This window comes from Alligator mississippiensis, chromosome 1 (genome assembly GCF_030867095.1).
Source record: "Alligator mississippiensis isolate rAllMis1 chromosome 1, rAllMis1, whole genome shotgun sequence".
Lineage (NCBI taxonomy): Eukaryota > Metazoa > Chordata > Crocodylia > Alligatoridae > Alligator > Alligator mississippiensis.
Genome location: NC_081824.1, coordinates 107,571,708 through 107,592,794, shown reverse-complemented (window position 1 = coordinate 107,592,794; position 21,087 = coordinate 107,571,708). Strand labels below are relative to the sequence as shown.

General features: G+C 39.2%; 1 protein-coding gene across 2 annotated transcripts in view; it reads left to right on the top strand.

The window, feature by feature from the left end:
- Positions 1-354: 354 nt before the first annotated feature.
- The window catches only part of TRDN (triadin), a 130,097-nt gene continuing 109,364 nt past the window's right edge, over positions 355-21,087 (top strand). For both annotated transcript variants that reach the window (XM_019479485.2, XM_059733444.1), the window contains exon 1: positions 355-788. In XM_019479485.2, the coding sequence (XP_019335030.2) occupies positions 767-788 (22 nt within the window). In that variant the 5' untranslated portion in view covers positions 355-766. The remainder of the gene's footprint in view (positions 789-21,087) is intronic.

Below are 21,087 nucleotides of genomic sequence, written 5' to 3'. Positions count from 1 at the left end.
AGCCAATAATTTTATTTACTAACTTTCATAAACTACATTATGATATCCTCACATGTGTGTGAAATCTCCTTGCCAAAGAGAAGGGAAAGTACAGATATTCATGGGTGATGTGATCTGAGCTGTTTCTCAGGAACTGGGATTGAGAGTCAAAGTGGAGAAAATCACCTAAATTTACCCTCACTGTTAGTGACTGCCAGACTTCACAAGGCCCTCCCTAATCCAAATAAGGCCAGGAAGAATGTGCTAAGCATTGAGTGTGCTAAGAATAAGTTTGAGCTAGGATGGATAAGGTTACTTTGGACTCTATATTTCATATTTTCTGACTACCTCCCAAAAGAACTGTAATTATATTAGGGAAGCTGCAGGAGCTTTAAACAGTTCTTTCCAGTTCCTTTGCTTTTGGCTGCCTTTTTATGCTTTGCTGTCCCATTTGGAGCTGGATATTATTTTTATTGATAGTGTTTCTGTTTCTTAGGATATCAGAAAAAACGTGCTGAAGATTCGCTATGAGGCATGGCTATTTTTTTAGAATCTGATACTTTAGTTTGAGCTGCAAGCATTGCCTTGGGAAAGGTTTAGGTTGTTCTGGTAGGGGCAGGACTCTGCAGAGAAAACAAAGTTAAAAGAAGCATGAAATAAGAAGAAACAGAATAAGAGAAGCAGAGGACCTCCCATCCTTTAATTCTTCATCTCCTCTTAGCGAAGTATAAACTAAGCTGCCAGTATAACTTGACCTTTTTGCAGAGTATCTCTTACCATCGCTGTTATGGCTGAGATTACAACAGAAGGTACGGTAACCATTTTCAAATACAATTAACAGAAAAAGACTTGTACTTTGACACTTTAATTGAGTCAGCGTGTCAGTATGATTTATTGCTTTTAGGGAACAGCAGTTTTCCTGTAGGATGTGTGTTTTGTATGAGAAATGTTTCTCCCAGTAGCCAGAGGCTCTACTAGTTAGTGAAGCTAAATCACTACATGCCTCTAAAAATAGCAACCTGAGCAACCATCGCTTAGACAGTGACACTAAAAGTGATAGAGAAGGGGAGCTTCTAGATACTAAAATGAAGAGATTGGACAAAATATAAATGGTTCAATCCTGAAATCTTTAGGTAGACAAAAACTGAGTTTAATGCAAGTTTTGCTGATGGGAGATGCACGTGTGTTCAGAACGCTAGAGCTCAGCTCTGCGGCCCTGCAAGCGGTGCAGCAGAAGCAAAGAGATCTGTTTGCACAGAATCAGTTGCACAGTTGAGAACAAGTCTGCTAGGTTTTAATGTTGATTAAGAGAAAACAGTACTGATCCCGAAATACTTTTTCAGGTAAAACTCCCAAAGAAGCCAGTGAGTTGTACTTGAATAAGTACTTTAGCGGTAGGCTGAAAAGAATGAGAAGTAATCATATAAACCAAGAAACTTTTATCCTAAAATATTTAAGTCCATGAAAAATTCATATTTCCTGACCATTCATATTTAAATAACATCTTAGACACACAACTATATTTTATCAACCACTGTATGACAGAAAGCTGTTTAGAATGCCACATTTTTTCCCCCAATGTTTAGTGGAATTTCATGCCAATCTTTTTGTGTTGTGGATCACTCCACTGTTCATCCAAGTTTAATAATTACATTAAAAAAATAGGCTTTTAAAAACCCTTCTGATCTTTCTTTCTTTCTTTCCTTCCTTCCTTCTTTCTTTCTATGGTATTTCACTGTATTAAAGTTGCATGCTTATCTTTCATTTTTCAATTCTAATTTAGTTGTAAGAGGATTCACATTAAGCACTATTAGACAATGAATCTGTTTTCTAATGGCTGCAAACTAGGAGAATGTCAAGACTTGCCCTTCTTTTGCGGGATGTTTCATTATTTAAGGATCATCAAAATAAGGCTGTCCAATGGATGCGATTTTTTTTTTTGGTATGATCAGTCGTTGATGGTTATGTAATTTGTTCCTGGCAGCAAATACCAGTAAAACAGGTGGTACAGCCTGACAGCTCTAACACAAATGCTGAGACCAGTTTGCTCAGATTTGGTGGAAATTCTGCTTTTTTTTTGTAGTTGCTACCTGCAGATTCTATTTGACCTTAGATATGTGCAGATGTTTAATGAAAGTTGTAAGCATAGGGATGAGAGCAGAATATGTCTATATTGTTTGATGAGCGTTTCAGTTGTAGATCTATCCCTAATGCAAACTAGTTTAGAATTAATATCAAATGTGCAAAGCTTATTAAATATACTTATGGTAATCCTTTGCTGCTGTTTCTGGTATGTGTTAATTTAAAAGGAGAAGTTCTTTACCGTTGGTTGCTGATAGGGAAGCATAAAATATATCACATGTACAGGTGTTGATGAGCTACAAGAATGTGTGTGACAATAGAGTCTTCAGGTAATAGGTTTCAGTTCTACAGAAGTTTGACCTTCAACCAATAAGTCAGTGAGGCTGTGGAAAAGTCATTTTTTACATGTGTGTGTGTGGGGTGGGGTGGGGAATAAGGGTATGTTGCTAACTTTTACATCTAACTCAGTAGATGGATTCAAAGTTTAATCCATGGTAGAATACTGAATTTTTAATTTGGGTCTATAGTTTCAGGGTGGATTATCTTTCTGTTGCTGCAGGTGATGGAGCCTGAAATTTCAAATCTGAACTGCAGCAAAATATTTTTTTTAAACTAAAAGCAATTGAAATGTCTCCTTTTTAGGGATACCCTAGCATATTATAGACTGGGAAGAAGTAAAACAGGGTCTTGCTGGCCACAAGAGGATGAATCTTCTTATTTCTTGATGAATACCTTTTGTCTTGAATACCATTAGACTGTCAGTCACACATCATTCATATTGTCAGAAAACATCCCTATGAGGTATATTAGATGCAAATTTTAGAAAGCATCATGTGGTAACCAGAGAATCTGGAGCGTCATAGATTATCATTGGAAGGAAGACCTAATGCAGTGATTCTCAACCAGGGTGCTGCAGCACCATGAGGTGTTGTGTCTTAAGGTTGCCTCAGAGTGCCACACAATATTAGCACTCTTAGATGTGCAAACACCTACATGATTCATGAGCTAAACCAAGAGATTTCAAATAGTAATCAATGGTTTCAAAAACATTCTGACCTGTTGTGGCCTTTCTAAGCTTATGCAATATAAGAATTACTCTATTATTTTTCCATAGTAAAAAATGAGTGAAAACTAAGAGCTGACATTTTCTCAGGGGCTTGATTCTAAAGGTTTGTGATCCACTGGTCTAAATGTTGCCTTTGGCTTTTTAACTAGGGAGAGATTCTCCATCTTTTGTGGCGCCTTGAGGCACTATCTAGATATCATTGTATGATAGTCCACTTCCAGGCAATGACCTTTTATGTGTTAATTGTACAAGACATGTGGAGATGGCTTACCTGGGTGTTACTATAGTTTTACATCATTGTAACACCATGAAAATTAACTGGCATTAAAAATGGACCTGAAAAGTAGAAAACCTGGCCCATAATTTGTAATGCCAGCCTCTGTATATACTACCTGCTCTTATCTTGACTAAAAATTTCTTGGCAAGATCGTGGCAACCAAATACAACTGGATAAAAATAAGCCATGACAAACTGAGTAATAAATATCTTTGTAGGAAGTCCACATAAGCCATTAGAAAACTAACAATTTCTAGTTTACTAGTTCAACAAATGCTTAGGAGAGAAATGCAAAGAATCGAGTCACATGTAATTGTTGTGTTAGAAACAAAACTTTAAAATTGTATTATAAATGAATATCTATTATTTAATATTGTCCCATACCTCAGTACAAATGTTAATTACTGTATCCTCCCAATGCACCTGTGAGCTTAATAAATATCATGTTATTGTCACTCAAAAATTAGGAGCTGAATTGGGAGCCAGCCTGCCTTGATTCTGGTGTGCTCTATGGGTAGGTATCATAGTTTGCAACAGGAGCAAGAGAGCTCCTGCCATCAGTGTGTTCCCATCAAGGTGGCAGATGAAGGAACAGACCATTAGCGCACAGAAAAGCAGCTCCTTGTTACAATTCAAAGCACTTTGCAGGGAGTGCTATGAGTTGCAACCTTCCCCTGGACCCAACATGAGTTTGGTGTTGTGTCTGGGAGTTGGGGATTCCAGCTGCTTGCTTCAAGCCTGCAGCCTCAATCTCTATACCAATACCATTCCCCCCTCCCATCCCAGATGCTGTTTTCAGAATGAGAGAGGGGGAAAGGGAGCAAAGGGAGCTCATTCTTGGGGTCTCCAGCTGATGCTAAAGGGTGGGACGGGTGGATTGGAGTGCCCCACCCTGAAGCGGGCTATCTCTAATCCACCCACCCCACCCTCCAGCACTAGCTGAAGAAACCCCACACCAAACTCCCTCTGTTCCCTTCCCCACACTCATTCTGAAAGCAGCTCTGGGGCTGGGAGCACTGTAGACACAAGTTATGGAAGGTGATCTGTTTTGGAGCATGTTCGTCTGAACCCTCATGCAATGAGGGCTCAGATTTTCATGGGGTTGGGCTCTTTTAAAGTGGTCTGCAGCCATGCACTTCTGTTTGGTCATGGCTTCTGTAGACTACTTTCAAATTGTCACTTCTGTCTGTGTCCTTAGTTCTGCCCCTTGAAAAGCACAAGCTAGTTTATTGATACAATGCAGAGAGGGAAATAAATGTGTCAACTGTATGGCTGGGATGGATTGAGTAGGGACTGAACAAGACAGATATCTACACCACTTCAATGATGATCCTGGAAGCACTGTTAAGAAGTATGTCCTGCCCATTACTATTAAATCATGGCAAAGAGATAAGCATGTCATCATCTTGTTCTTAGACTCTTCAGGGATTATTTCTATACTTAGTGACTAGAGAAGTGAGTCCAAAAGTGTTTGGTCTGTCTGTGGTATATTCAGGGCCACTGTAAGGCAGCTGTACTGTCTCATTTCAGAGACAGAGTGGGAATGAGTATGAAGTATGCTTCCAAGCAGTGTTTCTAGCATGGAGTTGATTTAGATAAGCCCTGCATCACACTTCAGTATCTATACCTCTGCTGAGAGAAGCATACTATACAATTTGTATTATTTGGGGCAGTCAAAGGAACTGACTTAGCTCAAAGTGACTTGCCTGAGCTTGTTGGTGAAAAAAAATCAAAACTCTTTTTCCGGATTTCTGCCCTGTGCTCAGTCCAATAGACAAGTCATAAAGTATTTTTGAAAAGGAAGATTTAGCAAGCTCTGCAGACTTTAAAATTAACATAGGTCATGACAGTGCTGACATATAAGAAATAACTCCTGGGAGAGCCTGGAGTGCAGAGTCATAATGGTATATGTACATGCTTTGGATGTACTGAGGTGAAAACTAAATGAAACCTTCAAGAGACATGAAGTTCCCATGCAATTTAATCATATTAGTTCATAAAATAAGTTCCTAACTGTTCTCAGTTCAAGATAAATGAGTTTATACATATTTTATAATATGAAAGAAGAGCATGCTTCATTCTTTTGGCTCAGATCAAGTACAGCATCAGCTTAATATCTGATAGATCCTCAGTCAGGAGGCAAATATAGTATCCGGCCTTTTTGGTCAGGATGAACTAGAACTCTCTGACTCATAAATTATGAAAAAAAAATTGGCATACCTGATTCTGCTAGCTCCCTTACTAAAGCCTCCCTCTTTTGGTAGAAACAATTAGCTTCCTTTAGAGCCCATTCAGGTAAATGGTGCTTTGAGACTAGTTAATTTGATTGCTAAGTTACATTATTTACATCTTTAAATAACAGTAACAGCAAAAGTGAAGCCATTTGTGCATTTTGTGGGAGTGCACCTGCACATGTGAACATGATGGTTTTTCCAATATCTGGGCTGATATCTTCATTTTTTATATTTTTATTTTAAACAATTCAACATTCATAGAAAATCTCTAAAATTCTTCAGGGCTGTGTGAATCCTAAAACTTTTGATTGTATGTCTATATACCAGCAATTTAAGCATTATAATAAGGGTGGACAACCTTTTCAAGCTATGGGCTGGAATAACCCATTCCAGGTCAGAAGTAAGCAGGTGATAGGACCCTGCCACTTGTTACTTGTCTCCATGACTAGAAAAGGAAAGCTTCCATAGCCAGCACTGTTTCCTGCAGTGGCATGGGGAGAGTGCCCAAAGAAGATGCCCCTTGCACAGTGGCAATGTGTAGGGAGTGAATGGGGGGTGCATGTGCACCCCCTGAGCGTGCTGGTGCACCCCCTGACAGGCCACACTCCCTGCTTAGGTGAGGGGCAGAGAGGGCAGGCAGGAGCACTGGTGCCCTCCCTGCAAGCACTGGCTGGGGAGTGGGAGCACCAGGTGAAACACTGGTGGCACTTCTGAGAGCACTGAGGCCACTTCTAAGATTGGCTGTGTGCCCCCCCCTCCCCCCCACTCAGCAAGATTGGTTATGAGGGGACCAGTCAGCAAGATTGGTCATGGGGGGACCTCCCCCCACCCCTGGTCACTGACTAGTGGCTGGGGAAGCACATGCCCCCTGACTCAGGTGGCACCAGTCGCCTATGCCTTTGCACCTGAATGTTGCTAAAGCCCCACATTTGTAGGCTGGATCCAAAGGTTCCACAGGCCAGATCCAGTCCATGGCCAATAGATTACCACCCCTGCATTATAAAATTGTTTGTGCTGTGTTTAAATTCAGAGTAGCAATCCAAAACTAAAAAGAAATGTTTAAACTAGTGCTGAAAATGTAAAGCTAAGAGCTTTTTCCTGTCATATGTTGCATAGCATCTTTACTTTGTATCTTGATAGAAATATACTTAGAGTTCATACAGACGTTCAGGAGGTTAGAGTGAGTTAAAAATAGCTGCCCACTCTAATTTACTTTGCACACATGTAGAACTTACACTTAGATCCCTAGTTAGGTTGATTTAAGTGCTGAACTGTACAGACATTCCCCAAAGGTGAGTGTCATGGGACGAGGTCCTGTAGGATAGCCGTGGTCTTCCCCAGGCCCCCTTACCATGCCAAGTTGGCCCAATGGGCACCCTCGGTTCTCGCCTGCCACATCTTTGATCAAATGATTGATAGGGAGGTTGCCTCTAAGTCCTCTTGGACATGGTTGAGATCGATTCCCAGGAGCCTGTGGGTCCCTGGACCCCTGGTGGGTCCCGCTGCAGGATGGATGTCACAATGGGTGTTTTGGGGCACCCTCACCTTATGGGTTATGTGCGGCTCCAACCACTCCTTTACCAGGCCTCAAGCCTCGCAGATGGAACTGACATTGTTTGGTCCGGGCCTTGTTATAATTTGGCCCCCTGGTCCTCCCTGGGCTCTCTGTGGCCCTGTCTCACTCCATGCCTCCCTGGCGCTCAGGCTCTCTGCAGCCATGTCTTGCTCTGCGCCTCCCTGGCGCTCGGGCTTGCCACAGCCCTGTCTCTGGGAGAGCTCCTTCCCCCTTGCTGGCAGGCAACTACTGTCCTGGCCTCAGCCCTGGGGTTTATATGTGAGCCAGGCCCTGCCCCTTCCGGTCAGCTGACCGCTGGCAGGTGTGGGCCACTAGCTCACTCTGGTTGCCCTGGTAACCAGCAGCTGGGGCTCCCCACTCACTGCTAGGGCTCTTTCCCTAACAGTTTCCACTCTTTATAGGAGCAGGACACCTAAGTGCTCTGCGACAGTGAGATTAGTTAAAAAATGGCTAGGCTGATCTAAACTTAGTTCTCCTGAGAGGTGCGCTAAGTTCGATTGGCCATGGTTAGATTGATTTAAATAAATATATACATTTGCAGTGTAGCCCCCAGACTGGGTAAGCCTATCTGTTTCAGCCCTGGGGCTGTGCTTTTCCTATGCCCCCCTGCCACTGGGCTATTTTTAGCCTCCCTGAATCTACCCCCATCTCAGCCCACAAACTGCCTCTGGTTCTGGTTTTACCAACACTCACCAGTACCAGGAGCCCAATCAAGGTAAGTGAGGGTGGGGACTAACCCCAAAGAGCCACTAGAACCCCAATCCAGCCAGTCCCCCACACAGAGCTGCAACCCCTCCCCCCCCATTTTCCTGTTCTTTCCATGACCCTGACATACTTTGATCAGGTGAACACCAGTAAAACTGGCACTGGGAGTAGTTTCAGGGTTTGGGGACAGTTTGGCAGGATTGTGAGGTTTGGTGGGGGGTGGAGAGCTGGGAACAGGGGTTGATTGGTGGGATCAGAGAGGCTCTCTAATCTCATCCCCCACCCTGATCTCCCCAAGTTAACCTACAGACCCTACTGTATCACTTCCAGACCCCACCAATACCTCTGTGAGCCCTCCAAACCCTTCTGATCCTCCTAAGTCCTCCTGCAGACCCCACTAGTCTCCCAATTCTGCCAACCCCCCTAATTCTTCCTACCTCTCACCCCTCCTTGACTTACCTTAAGTTGGGCTCCCAGCATGCATCTGATCACTCAGTTAGATAGGGTGGCTATTTTTAACCCAATCTAACTTCCTAGACTTCTCAGTATGATGTCTGTATGCACCCTAAGACAATATCCAAATTCTTTTCTAAGATGCTGCCTACACAAAGGATAAGAATAGTAATAAAAAAGTCCCATCATTTGGAGTTTATTTAACCTAGGTGTAGATGCCTTACAAGCTGCAAACACTTTAAAACATAATGGATGGTAATATTCTTGGCACTTGTGAAAGCAAAGGTAAACTCCCATGGGATTAAGTATGACAAGGTTTTCACTTCATTTGAGGGCTGTTCTAAGGGCCTCTTCTTTGTATAAAAACAGCTCAAATAGCATAAAATGCATTATGAAATGCTGAAACCATAAGGCACCACAGACTGGAATGATTAAATTAAAATAATTTTTAAAATGATTTAAATTGCCAATTTCAATCATGATTTAATTCAGCAAGTAAGAAACATGGATTTAAATAACTGATTTTAATCTTGGTTTCCATTTATACTTTTTAGTTATTTTCCTTAAGAAAAGTTCATTTTCACTGTTAGCTTTTTAAAGTATTTTGATTTGCAACTAGATATAGCATTTACACACATTTTAGTACTCTTTTGCTAACCAAAGGAAAAGACTATATCTGTACATGATTAATGTAATCTCATATCTTAAGATATATTTATTAATATTCTTAGTTTTTACACTTATTATACTAAAAAATGGTGCATGATGCATTTATTGATTTGACTAGGAAATAATTTGTTTTTACTTGTGCCTTGGTGTCAAGTTACACAGTGTGGAAATTAGAGAGCAATTAGAAATGCAAAAACCAACATTTTAAAACAGTTTTAAATATAAAAAATGTTTTAATATGCTTTCTCTCCCCATTATTATCCAGGATATTTATACAGATTGATTAAAAAACTAACTGATTTTATTAAATAAATTAAGCATTATCTGCAAATGACTGTATTGTTCTAATTTCTGTTTCCCAAGTCCAAAGATATTTTAGAACTAATAGATATCAATTTCTTATACCTCATTTTTATTCATAGATTGGAAGAAGGAAACTGGTATTTGTGTGTGTGCATGCATGCTTGTGTGCATGTGTGGTTTCAGTGCACAGTTTGTTTAAGAATGTTTAATGAAATAATCGCTACACTAAGCTAGCTTAATAAAAATGAAAATTCTCTTTACATCTGTCAAAGCTATTTTAGCACTTTTTTCAGCTCTTGTTTCAGGAGTTTTCCAAGTGACTTTAAGCAGTTCAGTGGTTTATCTTCCTGTCATTTTTCAAGAGCAAACATGTACTGCTTGAATATTATGTTTTACATAATGTCAAATATTTTTCTAGGTTATACAATTAATTTTAAATAAAATTTAATTAAATAAAAACACTAATTTATGTATGTATTTATAGACTTCCTTTATTAATGCTCCTGGTACAGCATTGTTAGACTGAAGTCTATGCAGGACAGTCAATTGAGATTTTCTACTAGCTCTTGACTAGTCTCTTAAAACTGGAGGATATAGAGATGATTGAGCAACAGCAGAAGATACTCATTTTTTTAAAAAGATGTTAGAATGATTCAATCTTGGATATTTTCATAATTATTTAAAACCAATTAAGAGTTATGACCAATGAAATATAGATGTCCTCTGTAAAGTTTATCCTCCTTTTTGGCTGTTTTAAATTGATATCCAGTTGTACACAAAGTGAACAAGCAGATCTAAATCGTGGAGTTATTTTCATCTAAAAGCTTAGCTCTCATCAGCTAGCACCTTTTTCATCCATTCTTTCCTATATTCTTGTTTTGTGTCTGTTTTAACTATTTTTTTACTGGGGATCAAGATCCTTTTAAATGTGTTTAGCTCATTTGCATGAGAACACTTAGCACAAAATATTGCTTTGAATATCTTATCCTTATCCTTCCTTAAAGGCTTGAAATTCCTGTTGACTTTGACTTTAATGGGAACCTTACACATGCATCTAAGAGTAGAATTTAATAGAAAAGAGTATAATAGGAGATTCATGCTGATGCTTCCAAGTGAACTAAAACTTACATCTGAAAGTACTGTAAGGTTGATACACAACTGGCTGGATCATTGTGCTCAATTAGTAGTCATCAATGACTCATTATCTAGTTGAGAAAAGGTATTAAGTGGGGTTCCCCAGTGATCTGCCCATCAGATGACCAGGATAACTGCAAAAATCTTGCACTTGGGGCAGAATAACTATATGAACAAATCCAGACTGGGAATGACTGATTAGGCTGCAATACTGCAGAGAAGGACCTAGGGATTACAGTAGCCCATAAGTAGACCATGAACCAACAGTGTGTGCTTAGTGCAAAAAAAGCCAACAACATGCTGGGTGCACCTACACACGCTGTTAATGCAAACCAATAAGCTCTGGCACAGTTTGTACTGGAGTTTATTGCTCTTGGGTGCCACATTTGCATGTGCACCCAGGACTGTAGCATGTTGAACCAGCTGCAGCATGTTGAGCTAGTCGGAGCAGCCCCAGCTGGAAGGGAGTTAGTCTGCTAGCCCAGGGGTCCAACCTGGCTCATGGTGCTATAGAGGGGCTAGCTGGGGCATGAGGGTGCTCCAGTGTGGGGCTAGCTGGCAGGCAGTCCCTGCACTGAAGTACTCTCGTGTCCCAGCCAGCCCCATTAATGTGTACACCTGTTGTGGCACACTAAGTAATGCCACCATAGAATAGTACTTGTGCTGACAATTAGTTTACTGCACCCTAATATGGGTGTGCATGTAAACACTGAGAATTTACTGTGGGGCTAATTAGCCACTGAATTGTTTTAACAGGAGCATCATTTTCAAATCAAGGAAAGTGATTCTTTCACTCTGTTCAGCATTGGTGAAGCCTCACATGGGATTTGATAACTGTCTTCACATACCTGAAGGGCAATTATAGAAAGGATGGAGATGGGCTTTTCTCTGTGACTATAGGGGCCAAGCCCAGGAGCAGTAGACTCAAGATGCAGTAGAAGAAATTTAGGTTGGAGATTAGGAAGAATTTTCTGAGGGTAGTTAAGCATTGAAACAGATTGCCTAGAGAAGTTATGGAACCTCCATCCCTGAAAATGTTCACAAGCAGGTTTGTTGGTATCCATTAATCAGGGATGATCCTCCCCTGAGAAGAGGGTTGGAATAGATGTCCCTTCTGATAGTACTGATAGATAGATAGTACTGTCGAGGACAGTTCTATTTATGGCAGAGTAATTAACTGTGCTGAATGCACATGTAGATGGCAACTGGGCAGGAACCAGACTCCTGGCTGCTGCCTAGCAATACAGCTCTGCAGATTCTGCACCCTCATGCCCCAACTGGCCTCGATGCTGCCCAAGGCTGTCACCCAGAGCCCAGGGCTGGCCCCCCATACACCCTGCCAGCCCAGGCCTGCTCCACCCCAGCTCAAATTGCTGCTGTCCTGGGAGCATATGTAGTTGCTGCAAACTGTGCCAGAGTTTATTGCATCACTTAAATTTGATGTGTAGGTGCACCCACTGATTTTAACCAACTGGTCTTTGTTGTTGTTGTTTTTACTCTGATATATATTATCCCTTAATTTAACATGAACAGTGTAATTCCTGACATTGAAAGGGCTACAGTTGCAGAAATATTGTTGGGTGAGCTATGAGTAATTGGAATTTAAGAACAGATGTGAGCTGAGTCAGACCATAACCCGCGGGCAGAGTTAACTGAATGGAAGGGGATCTCCTTTCGACATGTTAACTGCTTGGCTACATAAACTGTTTCATTTGATACTATTGAACTATTTCATTTCATTCTAACATTTTTTTTTAAATTGAGTCTCTTTTAAAAAAAATTGAGCCTCCAGTTTTAAAAGGCTAGTCAAGAGCTAGTAGAAAAGCTCAAATGACTATCCTGCATAAACTTCAATCTGAAAATGCTGTACCAGGAGTGTTAATAAAGAAAGTCTATAAATACATACATAAATTAGTGTTTTTATTTAATTAAATTTTATTCAAAATTAATTGTATAACCTATAAAATATTTTATATTATGTAAAATTATATTCACATTTACAGCCAGATTGAGCCCTGGTACAACCCAGTTCAACTCAGTGCAGTTGTTTGTGCTTCTAGTCACCCCTGGATTTGAACATTACAAAATCAGGTGTATCTTGATTTAAAACACTGCCTGGGTCAGGAAATAAAAGTTAGCTTTGGTTGTGACCAGTGGCTTGCTCTGAGGTACAAGCACACTCTAACTGTATGAGTTTCTCTGTGGACTGAAAGGTCTGTTTAATGCCATATGAAGACTTTTTTTCAAAACAGAAAAATATGAAGTAATAGACAAACTTTCTGACTGGAAGCCTCTACTTTCCATCTTCAAAGATGGTTTTAAAAATCTTTTGCAAATGTGTAATGAATAAAGACCTGCTACTCCCTGTACATGCTTATGTTCTCCCAACATCAAAAGTTTCCACATACCTTTGCCTGGAGTCAAATTGTCAAAGGCACAATGAATCTAAGCCTTTGTAGGATACTTTGGTATGTTAATGAGCTAGGTTTTTTCTTTTTTTTTTTTATCCCAGTATGTAGATTTAAGCTGTGCAAATCAGAAGGGCTGAATCTTGTTTCAGTCATTACTAATAGTTTGCTCACAATCAACCTAACTACCTAAGTTTTTTGGTTCCAATTCCCCTCTTATTTTTTATGTATCTACTTTAAATTATATAAATTTAAAAATGATGGTGTTCAACTTGAATTCATCTATAACTTGCCACCTTTCACATACAGAACCCAATTTTGCCTTCAGGGTATGTCAATGGAAATCCTATTGCATTCAACCAAGAATTATGCAAGCATATCTGAAGTCAGAATAATGCTTAATATTAATAGAATAACTAATAACTTAAAAAACCCTACGTTGGATAGAATGAAAGTGAATTCAAATGACATATGTTGGTAGCTCCTAAGCTGAATGTTTAAAGCTATAACCATAATGCTGTATTAGAACATATTCATTGTGTCTTTTTCATAGAGCTTGCAGGGTATTTCACACTTAGAGTCAAATATTAATGAAAGTACAAAATTACACAATGAGTTAAACAAAGCAAAGCCACCCCTATCCAAGCAGATATTTACTTTTGTCATATTTTAAGTAGTATTATAACTCTCATTTTGGGTTGGGGGGGTGGAGGGGGAGAAAATTCCTGACCTGTTATGTTGAGACAGCTTTGTCACAAATTATTTCATGAAGTGAAAACCAGTGAAGAAATACCCTTTACTAATTGTCTTCTGAAGAGGACAGAGTGCTCACTGCTTTAAAAAAACTAGCCATTACTGCAAAGGTCATTTTGTGTGTAGAAGGCTCAAAGTAATCTTAATTTTATTCCACTCTTAGTAAAAGTTCTAATAATCCATAAACAAAATTCAGGTGTGTTCTGTTTTGTGACATAGGTGAGTATACAGTAACACCATAAGAATGTGTCACTATGCAAATCATAGCCTTTTGTACTGTGACCAGATCCCCAAACTGGTATTAATACATGAGAAATATGTGTTTTCCAGCTCATAGTCCATAAACATGTACTAAAATAAACCCCTCACATTAGACTCTGAAATATTCTTTCTGGGTTTAAGTGGCACTGTAATAGATGCATGAAGTTAATTGCACTTCTCAGTTCTTGCCCACTCCTCACCATTCTGTATTCAATCTTTAAAAAATGGAAATATCATAGTGTAAAGCAGATGCTGTCAAACATACAAAAGTGCTCCTAAATCCATTTTTTTAAAGTGGCCAGGTCTATAGCCCAAGACCTGCTTCTGATAAGTACTTTGTAGAGAAAAAGTCCCTGCTCCCATGATTTTGTAATATAACCAGCACATTGTTATTAAATACCACATGCCATAGGTCCTAAGACAGATTAATATTGTAGAGGGCATTAGGACTAAAAATAATGAAAGAACCTTACCTTGAACTTCTACTCAAAATTTCCCATAAATAACTTATATGTCCCTTTTGTAATTTCCCTTACTCTTTTAATAAACAAATTCTGCATTTCTGTTTATTCATGACCAACGCATTTTAGGCTTGAATTTCTATGAAAACAAAATTTGAATTTCATAGCTCACAATGTTCAAAATTTGAATTTTACCTTTGAGAACTGAGACTGCATTCTGTAATATGCATTGTTTCTATTAGTATACATAAAGTTATTTTTGTCAGTTGATTTGGTAACTTTGTAAAATTGTCCAAATGCAGAAAAGAGAGAATACTATTTGACTTGTAACTAAAATTTATTGTTTTAATATTCACAATGATATTATTTTGTTTGATTTGCAAGGAAGGAACAAGCCTTTAAAGATATGGGTTTTTGTTATAGATTAACTTAGAGAATGTTGCTATTTATGAACAAAAAAGAGGCAGAATTTTTGTTCTAAAGAGCTTTCACTCTTCCAGTCATAAGTGCTGGATGCATCATAAACTGCAAGTTGTAATGTCAGGTTTAACCCTAAGTATCACTACAATTATTATTTTTTTTAAATCCACTGGATATAGCATTCCTCTTATGAAATATGATAACATTTGGAGGAGGCCTCAAATTTTGAAATTGGCTTAAAATCATTATGTTTTTAATTACCTAAATATTCTGGGTTTTTATTTGCTTTTTGGGTTTTGAGCAATAGGGGTTAATATTTTCAGATCTTCTATACAAGAATGAGAGATGTTGAATTGAAGCAACTCTCTCAGCTTTTCCTAAAACCACTATAAATGGGGCTAAGCTGCTGTAACTCTAAACCACATTTATTCAGGTTTAAAGATGCAGTGATTTAGCTCTATTGTAAAAGTACAGGAATAAACAGAAGAACTGCTTACTTCAGGTCAGGTGATATATGCTTTTGAACAGTAAGTCCTATTCTCCTCATCTTTCCAGAGTTATATACTTATACATCTGTCCACTGAATTACTGTTTCTTTTTTCATTTAAAGGTCCCCACATTTCACTGACTTTTAGGCAATAGAACGGAACATTAGCATGATACATCTAACATCATACTTTGCTTTACCTGTCAACCACAATTTTCATATTTTACTTTGACATGGCTATAAGCAATATCTGAGGGTCTTCATGTCAACACATTGCCCAAGAGCCACATGTAGAGGAATACTACTTTTAAATGAAAGTTGAGATTCTGACTTGACATAATTCAGGAAATGAAACTCTAGAAAAGTATCTAAGTATCATGAGAGGATAAATTTGATAAAGCAGGCAATACTGCTGTTTTAAGAATAATTTAATTAGTTATGAGTGAACTTCAAAGATACATACCCAAACCTATCAAAATCTTTGAAGCCTGTTCTCACTGAAATCAAAGGGAGTTTTTTCACTTCATTGGTAGCAGCAACTGCCCCTATGTATGGAACTCTTTGCAGATCAGATTGCCAATGTTCTGTGATTTTTTCGAACTGCGATGAAAGGAGGTGAGAAAGAAATTCACTTCTTCAGATTTTATAAATCAACCCCAAATGATTAATCTTGCAATGATTACTTAAGTCAGAAAGTGACAGTTTACTCAGTTCACACTAATAACAAGTAAAAAGATATTTTTTTCAGTCCTGCTGTATGAAGTTAATCTTAGCTCAAGCAGGAATGGTGCAGATTTACAGGTATGGTTCTCAGTCTTACTGCATGGCTTAGCTTCGTTAATGACATTTTAATTCCTTTCTCGAGTCTCAAATATTGATGCCCTAAAGAAATCTTTTTATTTCCTCCTCCTTCTTCTGCTGTTTCTTCTACTCCTTCCTGCATCTTTCTGTTATGGGCCTTTGTGTGGTTCTTTGGTTAGCACTAAATACTAAGGCCCTGACCCTGCAAACCCCATCAGTAAAGGTTATTCATAATGATGGCAAGGTTCACAATGGTGTTAAGGACATGTATATACAAAAGTGTTTCAGAAACTAATGGCTGCCCACAAGGTACGTCTGAGATAAAGTGAGAAACTCCACAGCAGTGGAGAACACCGATAGCAGCATTTCTAAATGTACCTATTGGTATGAGTCGATGGAAGGTCTAGAAATTTAAAAATGGCTGCACCTCTGTAGTAGATGAACCTTGGGCAGGATTTACCAGTGATGCAACTCCTGGTGCAGCAGTGGTTGTCACAGAAACCAAAAAGCTTTTGACCCATTGGAATACCTATGTTGCAAAGCAGGACAACTATTTTGAGAAGTGATATAGTCCAGTAAATGACCATTTCACACCAAAGGGTTTCATTTTGATATTTCTGTTAGTTTCTGAAACATCCTTGAACCTTTGCAGAACAGGAGCCTAAAACTTCTTCCATAATGACCAAGCCCAATTGTTTTAAAATATCAAAACTTACAAAATTGTTACCAAATGTAACTTGTCTTGTCTGTCCTGAAAAACAGAGCAACCAGAAGTTTTACCAGAGTTAGAATTTCAGGCTTAATGGCAAGTGTTCTCAGACTGAGTTATTCCAGATTTGACCTTGATCATTTTAATTCTGCCCTTTACATTTGTTAATCATTGCAAACACGAGTCTTCCTTATTCTCAGAAGCCATTTTCTTCCCCTGAAAAAGGCAGAGTAGACAGATATGGCTTGTAGCTTGTCCTGAAGTTCAACACATGAATAAAGTCCAGAGTCAAATGCATTCCACTAAGAAAAATCCACTGGAATTTTGGTGATGATACTGGCATGTTCCAAGAGAAACTATTATTTTTTTTTTATCAAAAATATGACTTGTCAAGTAAACACAGTACTAATGCTGCTGTAATATAGTTAAGCTGTGCTCAAATTCTAAGCCTTTGCAATTAACATCTGCTTATTTATGGAAAAATCAAAAGAAAGTGAGGCCCCAGATGGTGTTGTGTAGGTTGCCTGGAACTTTCAACTGTATTGAAGCTATCTGGGCCTTTGTAGCTAGAATATGCAGCTGAATATTGTTAACAGATATAGTCTATAACAGAACAGTGGAGAAATATACCACACTGAAGTATTGCAAACCCACATACATTCCAAAATATTTGCATATTTAAGAAAAAAATAGCCAGTATTTTAATATCCTATCTCACCATTTAAGATTTAGTGTGACACTGACTATCCCGAAAGTTTGTGAGATCTTTAAAAATCCAGCCCTAAATACACATGCAGCAATCTATATTTTTCTCTGTCCCAAGGATGAAGAAGCTGCTCTCTTGTCATTATCCTATACGGTTCACTTCCCTTACTCTCCCAGTTTACATTTTATGGAGTTTCTGCTGCTCCACATACTATATATGGTGCATACAGATCTTGCCTTTGTGCCTCCATAGCAATTTTTATTTGACCACAAGGGGAAAGCAAACAAATGTTATACTGTTTGTCGCACCACAAATGTCCAAAGTTGTGGCCCTGACAAAAGGTGGTCATTGTTTCTGCCACTTTATTGCAGCAGACGTCTGTTAGCTTTATGGTTAGTTTTATGGAACTTTATACCACAGTTTTCCCTGCTTACATAGATGTGCCCTAGAGATCCCCTGGAAGCAGGGAATACATTGCCCATTGTTTCACAGGACGACAGGCTCTGTGTGTTTCCCTAGTGAAGCAAATCATCTCTGCTAGGACACATCCTGGCACAGCTGATCCACTTCACTTGGTGACATCTATTTATACTTTATGTATTAATAGTACCCAGTCTAGACACCTAAATGTAAGAAAGAGGCCATTTTGTTTCTGGACAGTTCAAATCTCATTTAAAATGGTGGTGATGGCAGCCACCTTTATTAAGTCCATATCCTTCCACATGCAGAGAATAGGAAAATGGCCATTTTGCCAGCTTCAGTCCTTAGGCTTCATAATGAATGCCACATCCATCATGGCTTCATCGTGGATCTTACCAATCTCTTCTCCTTCTACGACCAGGTAATTCACCACCTGGATAAGAGAGAGGAGGTTGTCATTGTATACGCAGACTTCCAAAAGTCCTTTGATCTAGTATTTAACAATGAGAAGTGGCATTCATTATGAATAAGGGACAATATGGTAGCTTGGAGGCTCATATAACGCTCCCTTGAGACAGAGGAAATAAAATCCCTAAAATTATATATGTTATTATGAAATCACAAGAGCTGGCCACTCTGATATTGAGATTTTGCAAGTATTAAACATTGACTTCTACATTTCATTTGTAAGATAGTCCAGTAATCCAAAAGGAAGAAAACATTTTCTCCTGTGTTAATCTGTTAATATTTTTTTGGAGAGTTTAGTAAACACTTCTCTATTTTATGAGGTACTAGGTGGATTTTTTTTTTATGAGTTACTAGGTGGATTTTTGTTTCATAAATATTGAAATGGAAATAGTGCTTTTATTTGTTGGGTTGCCTTAGCAAGTGCATGGATCTTGACATGGACTGCCTGGAAGTTATTCACTGGTATATAATACAGATTATTATTATTTTTTTCTTTTGACGGTCATTATGTATAATAGCTATAACATGAACATACAATGAGGGTTTTTACTAAGTAAAATATTTATGTAAATGCACTTATGGGAAGAGACCATCACATTAAGTTTTTCTATTATAGTATAATGTCAGTTGAAGAAACATACATCCCATTATAGTGAGAATGCATTTGAAGGCATTGACAGAAAACAGAGCCATTTTTATCTTTTGGTAAACAGTGTGACTGCTCAAGTTTCTTGCATTTTATCCCTCTAGATCTTTGAAATTAATTCTGTGAAATGTATTGATTTTCACTTAGATACCTAGAGGACAGGTGCCCACATCACAAATCATGAATTGCATTAATTGGCTACCTTGTCTGCCATGTCAGCAGAGAGCATAAGGACCATTTGGTTATAGAAACTGACTTTATCCTCTCATCTCTGGAAGAACTGTTTCTATAGCCAGATTGAAGTGCATTTATAATGAAGCATAGGGAAGGGTGGACTGCCAGTGATGCAGAAGACTGATGCCAAGTCATGGAATTAGAGAAGTTAAGTTTCTTAGCTTGTGTATACTCATTGCAGTAAGCAACTTAAATAGCAAGGCTTTGAATGGCAGAGAACAGACTGGACACACTAGAAAATGAAAGAGAGAGAGAAAATTCAATGGGCAAGACTAAAGGAAGATCCTAAAAAACCTTAGATCAGAGAATAATGTGATCCAATGCTGTTGCACTGAACAGGCTTCTGTTTGTCATAGACGACATTCATCAGAGAGTATTATCAGACAGCACATGGGTTGACAGTGGGGAGGTAGAGACAAGACAGAGGCAAGATATCTGGTTTAATTGGCATGAAACTTTATTGACTTACCTGGGAGCAAACTGAGAATAACTCATACAGTACTGATCATTGTTTATTTCTTGGCAGAGCAACTTCCAACTTCACTTCTGGCTAGTCTTTTCATTGGGACTTTTTAGTGCCCCCCTCCCACATAACAGATGCAGAGAGGCTTGCCTTACTGATATTGTATATATTAGGAATCCCAGATTTCTTATGGAATACCTTTTTCTACATTTGTTTCCAGTTGTGTTTTTTTCAGGATCAGGATTTGGATCAGGAGTTCATCCTGGAAACCTACCACCTTCTAAGTGGCAATAACTTGAACCATATATGGTAACTGTTTTGATTAGGTCTCTCAGCTGCTGTGGGAAAGGTGAAGGAAATTATTCTCCAGAGAAAGAATTTCTTCCCACTTTCCAAAAGTGTGACTAGTTCACTGCTGTTGGCAGACTAGAAATGCTGCTCCTACAGTAGGCTTAGGGTTTTTAGGTTAGAGGTGGCTAATCTGAGTGAGAGTGGGCTGAGGCTGAAGGGGTAGAGATGCAAGGGCCAGTGGCTTATTTAAACCCCACCAGACTCCTTAGGTAATTCGGCCTCTGCCTTTGCCTCTGCCTCTGAAGGTGGTGACACTATCCTTTCCTTTCTATATGTCTGGACAAAGATCCCATCTGTGATGGGGTTCTATAAATAGGCATTCTGCAATATGTGTATTCTATAAAATATCTGATGCTAGGTTTTTTTTAGGGCCTTGAACAGTATTTTTAAAGATATATTTTCCATGCAGAGCTCAACAAATTAATTAATTTAAAATATCAGAGCCCTGTACCTTTTTAAAGTTGAAAGGAGATGATCTGCTGAGTGACTTGGAAGAGGGCCAATGTTGTGCCCATCTTCAAGAAGGGGATGAGAGATGCCCCGGGCAACTATAAGCCAATTAGCCTAACTCATTGGTTCCCAGTCTTGGGGCACGACCCAAATCAGGGTTGCAGGGGGCCCTCAGTAGGGTCACAAAGGGCCTGCACACACACATACACTCACGTGCATGGCCCGGGAGTGGTGGGCAGGCGGAGTGGGCAGGGGTGGGGTGGGGCCGCTGCATACAAAGGAGGCAATGGCAACTCCCCTGCCCCCACCCCCTGGCCACCACTGCCGCACTCTGCTCCCAGAAGCCCCTGCAGCGCCAGGTTGGGAGGTCCTGTTGATGGTCACAGCAAAAATAGGTTAGGAACCACTGGCCTAACTTCTATCCAAGGGAAAATCCTGGAAATAATCATCATGAAGTCTATGTGCAATACATTTGCAGAAGGTAGGATTCTGAATGACAGCCATCATGGCTTCATCGTGGGCAGGTCTTGTCTTACCAATCTCATCTCCTTCTATGACCAGGTAGTTCACCA